A 9,065-nucleotide genomic window follows, 5' to 3' on the forward strand; every position below is an offset into this window, starting at 1 on the left:
GCAGGATCATTCACTAGTTCCGGAGGTGGTGGGATTCTAATCTGCAGAGGGGCAGTGAAAAAGCATGGTAAATTCATATTTGACTTCTGGCAAAACACTTACTGTGTGACTTTGAGCAAGTTATTTAACCCGAGTCTTAGTAAAAAAAGTACACAGTAGGGCTTCCCTGGTGGCGCAGTGGTTGAGAGTCCACCTGCCGATGCAGGGGACACGGGTTCGTGCCCCGGTCCAGGAAGATCCCACATGCCGCGGAGCGGCTGGGCCCGTGAGCCATGGCCGCTGAGCCTGCGCGTCCGGAGCCTGTGCTCCGCAACGGGAGAGGCCACAACAGTGAGAGGCCCACGTACTGCAAAAAAAAAAAAAGTACATAGTAGATGCTCAATAAAGCCAGCCACCAACCCCAACCCTTGTCTGCTATTTCTAACTCTGATCTTGGGCAAGTCTCTCTAACGTTCTGACTCAGTTTCTTCATCTATAAAATGGAGGTGAGGATGACAAAGGGCTTACTTAGTTGACCCGTGGCCATTTGGGTAGGAGCACAGTAAATGGAAGTTATCAGTATAACCATGATGCTCTCTTGCCTGGCTTGCTTCCTGTGCTCCGGTCCTGCAGGACCCAACAGACTCAGGCTCAGGCTGTGCTCGACACCGTGCGTGCCTCCCCGAGGAGGCACCTCAACACCAATCCTCCTGGCACCGCTGAGTCGGTTTCCTGCTTTTACTAGCGGCAGAAGGTGTTTTTTTTTTTCCCCCTACTAAACTGGGTGCGCGCTTCTCTTCTCCGTGTGAGTTCTCTGCCGCTTCTCCCTCCCCACGCTGGTGTCCGCCAAGAGGAGGGGATTAGCCCCGTGAGCACCCCCGCGGTGTGAAGGTTGCACGAGGGTAGCGGCGCATCCCGGGCAGCGAGCCCCACCCCGTCGAGCTGCAGGCCCCTCCTGCGCCTTGGCCCGCGCTCAGTACCGCTCTCCAATTGGTCGGCGGCGCGCACCCCGCCCCGCCCCCTCCAAGGCAATAAAAGCCGCTGGCTCGGCGCAAGCAGTTGAATAAACCCAATCTGCGCAGAGAGGCGCTGCCCGCTGCTGCTCTGCCTCCTCGCGCCCTGCGTTGCCCGCTGGAGCCCGTCACCATCCTCCACACGACGTGCTGCCCTGCACCCGCAGCCATGTGCCGGACCCTGGCCGCCTTCCCCACCAACTGCCTGGAGAGGTAAGAGCAGCTTGTCCAGCTGCCTGGAGGAAGAAGAACAAGTCCCACCAACCTTAGGGAGTGCAGTGGCGGCAGGCTTGCAGACCTGGGTGGGCTGGAGAATGGGACGCAAGTGACGAGAGGCGGAGGTCAACTTGGTTCCACGTTCTCAGATGCCTCCTTAGAGTCTTAGAGAAGGATGGGCGACGAGAACGGAGAAGGCAAAGCAAAGGGAAGCAGAGGGACCACTGCTTACTGCCATTCCCCACCCTCTGACAAGTGGCGCTTCTGCTCAGGTGACCCAGCTTCAGGAAAACCACGGTGGCATCACCAGGCAGAACCGAGTCTTCCCCGGTTTCTTAAGCACTTGGTTTTCATTCTAAGTCATAGGTCTAGGGGCCCTCTGGCCCTGGAAAGGCAGGCAGGTGTTTTTCAGCAGCTGCCCCTGTGAGGGATGTGCCCGCTTCCCAGGGAGCTACTCACCCACTCCAATCCTTGCTGGAGCTGGGAAGGAAAAAGTAAAGAGGAAGGCAGAAATCAGCTTCCACACAGCTCCAGAGATACTTGTGACAAGTCTAAGAGACTGCTGAACTGCCTTCTGCTAATCAACAGGCACAGAGATGGATCAGTGGGACTTAAGTGGGCAAAAGCCCACGTGTGCTGTACTGTAGACCCAGAAAGTATAAGACCTACCGAGGCACAGCCTAAATACTGCTTTCATTGTTTCTGGGTTCATGATACCGCTGAGAGAGGCAACGTTTAGGCCCTGGGAACAGTTAACGGGTTCCCAGGAGCCCCAAGGCTGGAATTTGGGTGACACTAACCTGAGCTCTTCTGGGACCTTGTAAATCTCTCTGCCCTGGCTGAGCGAGTGGAGAATCCTCACAAGCTCGTGCTTTGTCTTCCAGAGCCAAAGAGTTCAAGACACGGCTGGGGGTCTTTCTTCACAAGTCAGAACTGGGCTCCGGTACTGGGAGTGTTGGCAAGTTCGAGTGGGACAGTAAACACAGCAAAGAGGGGTAAGTCCTGCTGAAAGCCTAGGGCCCCTGGAGGGAGGGAGCCAGATTCAGGAAAGGAGTCCTGAGAAGGAAAATACCGGGAGAAATTAGGACATGCCAGCCTGGATGTTGGTGACCTTTTCCTAGAGAATGTAATGGAGCTGGTCATAGCCGGTCTGCTGTGGATGCCTGGCTCATGGGTGACTGCGTGGATGGCTCCAGGCTTCTAATGCCACCAACAAATGAAGATACCCAGGGCCTGAATGTCTAGTTACCAGACTCTCGCACCTGGAGATGTCATTGCACATGCAACCAGGGCAAGGGCAGGGTCCAAGGCCACTGGAGGGTTTTAAATTAGTGACTACTTCCACTGACATGCACTTTACCTGGAAGCCCTTTTATACTGACCATCAACTGTGCCAGGTGCTGCGTTAGGCTCTGGGGTTATGGGTAGACATAATCTCTATTCCTAAGACCCTTATTTCCTTAAGAAAGTATACAAAACAAGCTCTGAGAGTCAGGGGGATAGAAAGAATTTTGGACAGTGAAGAAGACAGTCTTAGATACTTAATGAGGGCCAGAAGTTCCCTGCTTTGGTTTCTGGTTACTGAGCTGTCCTCTAGAAAACACAACTATTTCCCTGAACCCCAACTAAGAGTTTGAGGCATCAGCTCCAATAATTATCCAATTATACAATTGTGTGAATTATACAACTTCCATCAGCGTTCTGGCTAGGATTTGTGCTGTGCAGTAGTTTGTTGATTTTTTTTTTTTTAATTAAAATCCTGCCTTTTTTTTTTTTTTAGCAGAAACTTCTCAGAAGACGTGTTGGGGTGGAGAGAGTCATTTGACTTGCTGCTGAGCAGTAAAAGTGAGTGGGGCCCTGTTGTGTCTGTCTGTGGATGGCACATGTGTGCCCATGTGCCGTGGAGGCAGCCTGAGGATGCTAAAAGTGGGCAAAATAGTAGTAGTAGTAATAATAATAGTGGTCCCCTAGTGTGCCAACCTCTATTCAGAATGCAAAGGCAGGTCCTTGTTGGAGAAAATTACATCCTAAAAATAGACCGTTAACTACAATTGCTGTCTTTTCTTCTTCTATTCCCGGCTGGCTGTCCCCGCTGTCTGACCTGTCTCTTCCTCTCTCCCTGCAACCCCAGACGGAGTGGCCGCCTTCCACGCCTTCCTGAAGACAGAGTTCAGCGAGGAGAACCTGGAGTTCTGGCTGGCCTGTGAGGAGTTCAGGAAGCTCCGGTCAGCTACCAAGCTGGCCTCCCGGGCTCACAGGATCTTTGAGGAATTCATCTGCAGTGAAGCCCCCAAAGAGGTCAGAGCCGTGACATATGCCAGGGATCCTGCAGACCCTGCCTGCTCCTTCCCCACTGAGAATCGGGGATGGTGGGGGGCCAGCAAGGAAAGGGCCGAGTTTAGAAATACAGTGGCCTCATTTGTCACAGGAGGCTGGAGACTATAAAGCCAGGCTCCGGGCCACCCCTGCCTCCTTTTACCCTCATACTCACCAGTGGGACCGGAGGGGTTGGCAGAGGTTTTTTGGCTTCTGTCCATATGCACTTCTGTAAACGAAGCCCTTTTTAGAGCTCAAAACACTTACACAACTGGGGAGACAGGTCATCATAGGATAACCTGGCTCAGTCCCCTTGTTGACCTGCCTCAGGTCTGTGGTCTGTGGACCTTTTAACCTTCCCCCAGGCCTCCACTGTGTTTGATAGAGAATATGGCGCCACCTTGTGGAGAGAGAGTAGTAATGCCTTGCTTTTGTATCTGTACAATATATTTTCTGAGCACTTTTATTTATTCCATAAAGATTTGTTGAGCATCAGTTACATGCAAGGCAGTATTATAGACATTGAGGATATGGCAGTGAACAAAAAGTCTCTACCCCAGTGGGAGAAGGTGACAATAACCAATTAAGTAAATATTGTCAGGGAATGATCTCTGCTCTGATAAAAACAAAGCAGGATATGGAAGGGAATACCAGAGTACGGGGGTGGGAGGATGTGAGGTCTTTCCGATTTATAAAGGGAAGTGAGGGGTGGGCTGTTTGATAAGGTGACATGCGAACAGAGACCTGAAAAGGAGGAAGGAACATTCTAACACAGGAAACGGAAAGTGCAAAGACCAGAGAGTGCCTGTTGTGACCACAGACCAGCAAGTGGGCCCATGTGGAATGGAGCATGAGGGAGAGAGAGTGGGAGATGATGTCACACAGGTGGCAGATGGCCAGGTGCCGGCCCAGGTGGCCGTGTGGGCTCATTGCACACTTGGGTTTTTCCTCTGAGTGACGGGAGACAACAGAGCTGCTAGCAAACTGACTTGGGTTTTAAAAGGCTCGCTCTGCTGGGTGGAGAATAGAGCCCGGGGTTAAGGGGAGAAGAGAGAGACACCAGGTAGCAGGCGCTGGCACTAGTCTAGGACAGAGGTGATGGTGACTTGAACCCGGGTTGTTACAGTGGAATGGGTGAAAAGAGGTTGAATTTGTACCCATTCTCAACATATCCTGGGTCGTTCTGAGAGACTGGAGGACAGACACTGGATCAAAGGTGGGGACAGGCCCAGAGTTGAAAAGCCCGTTGATGGTCAACTCTGGAGACCCCCGGTTCCGTGTTCGGAATCCAGCGCGCCTTCACTGCCCCACATGCCAGTCCTCCCGTGCCTGCTGGCCTCCTGCCTCTGCCACCCCGTGCCCTGACGCCCACGCACTCACGTGCTTGCCCTCCATCCCACAGGTGAACATAGACCACGAGACCAGGGAGCTGACCAGGACGAACCTGCAGACGCCCACGGCCATGTGCTTCGACGTGGCTCAGGGGAAGACGCGCACCCTGATGGAGAAGGACTCGTACCCGCGCTTCCTGAAGTCCCCAGCTTATCGGGACCTAGCTGCCGAAGCCGCGGCCGCCTCCGCCTCTGCCTCCCCATCCGAGCCCTCGCATACCTGAGCCTCCAGGCTGGGAGGGGGCCGGCCAGGCAGAGAGGTTGGGTCGCCCGTAGCCGAGGTGCCGCCCCCGTGTGGGGGGGCGGGTTCTGCAAAGCCAGAGAGGACAGCGAAGGGAAACGCCCACCCGGTGACACCCTCTCCTCTAGACCCTGCGGGACTGAATTCCGTGCGTGAGAGGGTTCCCCCACTTCTAGGACCTGCGCCCAAGGGCTGAAGAGGAGGGTTGTGTGTGGCTCTCTGGGGGAAAAGAAGGATGGTGCAAGAGTCAGCATCGGCTCTGGCCCTTCTCAGCGGGGCAAGGGATATTCCAGGGTGCTTTGGGAAACTTGTGGATAAAAGGAAACTTGAAAATGAGTGAGGGAAAGACAAGCAGGTTAGCCGTTCTGTCTGTCCGTCGGTGGACACATCCTGGTTTCCTGGTTCCCAGACTGTCCTGGGCACACAGGGAACCGTGGATGTGGAGCCTTCCCATCCCGTCCTCTTCACCTGCCTCTGGGCTACCCGGCGGGTTCCTTAGCTTGCATTTCTCAACACTCCTGTGTCCAGCCTGGCAGTCTTGTCAAGGCCAGAGAACCAATGTGATGCTTGCCCCAGATGAGATTTTTACCTCAAACACTGGCCTTCAAGCCCCTTTCCAGATCAATAGAGAGCCCTGAAAAGAGGCCATCTTGCTTATGTGAAATGAACCTTGGTGCTCCTGGTGGCCTCTTGCGGGTGCCCCGACCCTGTGTGTGCATCAGGGTCCACCTGTGAGCAGGGCCCGCTGAGGACCTCTTGCTGGGATGTGCCCTGTCTTAGCTCCGTGCTGCTGTTGAATGTGGGGCCCATCAGGAGAAGGGCATGGGGCCTCTTGGTGAGCGGCTAGTCCAGCTCTTTTGCCGGGCAGGGTGGAAGGAGGGAGAAAAGGATCCTGAGAAACAAATCTCTTGGCAGTTCCAGAGAATCCTCTTTAAATCAAGCTCATCTTTTATTTTTGTGGGTATGAGAACAGCGAAAAAGAGATTCCCCAGGATGGAAGGGGAGCCTCGTGTTTCTTTCCTGTGGATGTGAGGTAACGCTCACTGGGGTGTTGGGAGAAATGAGGCAGGGACCTCAATGAACTTGGATGGACCGTAGAAGCTGGGAGTGAGGCTGGGAAGAGCAGGACTGGGGGCAATCAGAACCCGCTGGTCACCTCATGGCATCACTGAGCACACGTTCCGTGGTGGGACTTCTGCCCGGGCCCAGGCTGGGGAGGTGAATTAACCGGGCAGCTCCCCTGTGCCCCAGGAAAATCCACACTGTTCTCTCTGCGCTATGAGCTCCTCCAGGAGACAATTATTTAAGTCTAACATATTGTTGGTTTTGTGACAGTGGTCATGGCACATTATTTTCACTGCTGTTGTCGTGTTGTTGTATTGTTATTTATTGTCATTTGAGTTTGCCTCTACTGGAGAATCTCAACAGGAGCTGGCGGCCTGACTGTCTCCCTCTCCACTGGACTCTACCTCTTGAACATGCTGGGAACCTCTTAGCACCTGTCAGGAACTCCTCCCTGTTTAAATATTTATTTATTGTTGACAGCTGGAACTGGTTTTCTGATGTGAATGATGTACTCGATCCCCATTTTCCTGCTTCAGCATGTTATTTTATTGTGAAATAAAATAAAACCCAAGTATGAGATCCTGTCTCCAAGGGCTGTGTGGTCAGGGGAAGAGGGAAAGGGAAGTACGGGCGGGAGTCTTGTGGGAGAGCTGGCGTCCGGAGATGCCACAGGATGCATGGGGAGCTTTCGAGGTACGGGCAGAGGTGACTGTTCTAACGGTGGCCACCAGGATGGGTAACTTCATTCAGCTGGTGACAGCCCAACTTGTGTCAAGCCATTGTGTCGTGTTGATTGGACCTGGCTCAGCTGTCATTTCAGAGCCCATCTCCTCTCTCCACCCGGCCCAGCACAAGCAATTCCCAGTTCTTCTTCGAACAGAGCAAGGGGTGGTTGCCCCGGCCAAGTAGCCACACATTATCAGTTGCGGGGGGACTTTTGTGCCATTTTCACCTTTGCCCATTTTCACCTTTGCCCATTTTCAATTTGCATTAGTATCCTTTTAAGATGTCATATAAATTCAGGGAGTTAGTATTCCTTATAATTTCATAGACGTCTCTGAGATGAGCTTTGGGAAGCCACTTGGTACATGGGACTGTTCCATTCCCGGGGCAGAGGGAATGAGAGGTTAGCGCTGGGCTGGAAAGAACTTTGGGGTAGGCTTGCAAGGATCCAATCTGCTCTCCCTCTGCCGATCACCTACTCGTTCTCCCTAAATTCTTCTCTATGTTGAATTATCTGTTTATATAAAGATAACTGAGTAAAGTGACCAGACTTCAGGTACATCGAGTAGAAAACCCCATGGAATCACATTCGAAGCCCAGATCTAAGAGGCGATTCTATGCGTGATGCCAGGAGGGATTCTGAGGTTAAGGGCCTGGAAAGGAAGATGGGAACACACACCGTGGCAGGCCCTGATCTCATTGAGTCCTTACGACAGCTCTGTGAGGTAGGTATGATAACCCTACAATACAGATGAGGAAACTGAAGCTCCTGGGGGCACGGGGGGTGGGTGGGTGAGAGGGGAACATGCCCAGGGCAGCTGGCTCGAGAGAGTGGCAGAGATGAGATTGGAACCCAGTGACACCGTGTCGGGGCTGGGGGGGTGAGTCCAGTCTGTGAGGGATGGTCGAGGGATACGATGGATGAGGGAAGAAGAAAGATGGTACCCAGAGAGGTGGGGAGGTAGGAACCTTGTCCTCTTCTCATTACTTTCCTTCCATCTTTTTGCCTTTTTTACATGCATTTATTGCATCTAGTGCATTCTATGTGCCTGGCAGAAGACCAAACTAGTAGCCGTACCATCAGCTGCAGGTAGCCTCACTTTATGGTGGGTGGGGATTCTGGGTAACTTTAGACAAGGGCACAAATGTGTATTTTCTGAAGCAGTATGGGTGCCCGTAGGAAAACGTGGGTGTAATCGGCTAGTAATGGAGAAATGAATGGGGGTGACGGACATCCAGTGACTGGGGTGGGTGCTGGCAGGCTCCCCAATCCAGCAAGACCATCCTCAAGGCTTGTTCCCCTCTCCTAGCCCTTCTTCTCACATACAGGGTGGTCTTGGAGCCCATGGCGTGGCCTGAAGGTGGTAGATACTCATTAGAGATAAAGAAGAACGACTCTTGGCTGACCTATACGTCTCCCAGGTGTCAGGCTCAAACCAACACAGGACCTCTACTGTATTGGTTCTCAGAGTGTTTAAGGGATTTCCTGAAAATCACTCAGCCGGCAAGAGGTCTCCAATACCTTCAAACTCACTGGCTCTGGTCCTCCCCCAGCGCACTTCAGGCTTTGGCTTAGCAGGCAAAGCACTTCCTGCTTCCAGGCAAAGCACTTCCTGCTTCCAGGCAAAGCGGCCTGCTTATGCCTTTCTGGCCTCTGCTCCCAATCGCTCACCTGCCCCTTGAAAACAAACCTTTCACGGTTCCCAGATTCACCCTACTGTTCAAGCCTCCTTGCTTTTGCCTCCTGGACCACCTCCCTGCTGTGTCCCCTACTCCCATCACTCCCTCATCAGCCTGGGGACGCATCTTTCAAAAGCCGGCTCGAGGGTCTTTCTGCGGCGCCTTCCCTGAGCCTTTGGGTCTGACCCCTGAGGCCTGTGCTTCATGTGCCCCCACTGCTGCTAACCCTCATCGGAGCACTTACATCCCTCCTTTCTGTCTCCCTTTACCAGACGGCAAACTCCTGGGGTTTAGGCATGTCCCCCTCTCCAATTTTCTACACCCAGGGCCTAGCATATACATGTTTAGCAGACGGCTCTTACGTTAATGATTAATTTTAAATCCAGCAGGAGAAACGTTTAGATGACCATTTCCAACTTCCTACCAGACTCCTCTCCCTGG

General features: G+C 53.0%; 1 protein-coding gene across 2 annotated transcripts; it reads left to right on the forward strand.

Annotated features, from left to right (window-relative positions):
- Window positions 1-1,064: 1,064 nt before the first annotated feature.
- RGS16 (regulator of G protein signaling 16) lies at window positions 1,065-6,782 on the forward strand. 2 transcript variants are annotated; one of them, XM_060142151.1, is made up of 5 exons: window positions 1,065-1,205; window positions 2,093-2,203; window positions 2,989-3,053; window positions 3,340-3,506; window positions 4,927-6,782. In XM_060142151.1, exons 1-5 carry the CDS (start codon window positions 1,162-1,164, stop codon window positions 5,137-5,139), a joined length of 600 nt encoding a protein of 199 aa, XP_059998134.1. In that variant the 5' UTR covers window positions 1,065-1,161; the 3' UTR covers window positions 5,140-6,782. The 2 variants fall into 2 exon arrangements, with proteins under 2 accessions (XP_059998134.1, XP_059998135.1); XM_060142152.1 differs by having other exon boundaries at window positions 2,992-3,053.
- The last annotated feature ends 2,283 nt before the right edge of the window (window positions 6,783-9,065 follow it).

Source organism: Lagenorhynchus albirostris, chromosome 2, assembly GCF_949774975.1.
Source record: "Lagenorhynchus albirostris chromosome 2, mLagAlb1.1, whole genome shotgun sequence".
Classification (NCBI taxonomy): Eukaryota; Metazoa; Chordata; class Mammalia; order Artiodactyla; family Delphinidae; genus Lagenorhynchus; species Lagenorhynchus albirostris.

Excerpts from the sequence above, each read along its gene's own strand:
- RGS16 (XM_060142151.1), top strand. The coding sequence starts at position 1,162 with ATGTGCCGGACCCTGGCCGCCTTCCCCACCAACTGCCTGGAGAG. Across the intron at positions 1,206-2,092 it reads CCCACCAACTGCCTGGAGAG|AGCCAAAGAGTTCAAGACAC; the intron begins GTAAGAGCAGCT and ends TTTGTCTTCCAG. Across the intron at positions 3,054-3,339 it reads CTTGCTGCTGAGCAGTAAAA|ACGGAGTGGCCGCCTTCCAC; the intron begins GTGAGTGGGGCC and ends CTGCAACCCCAG.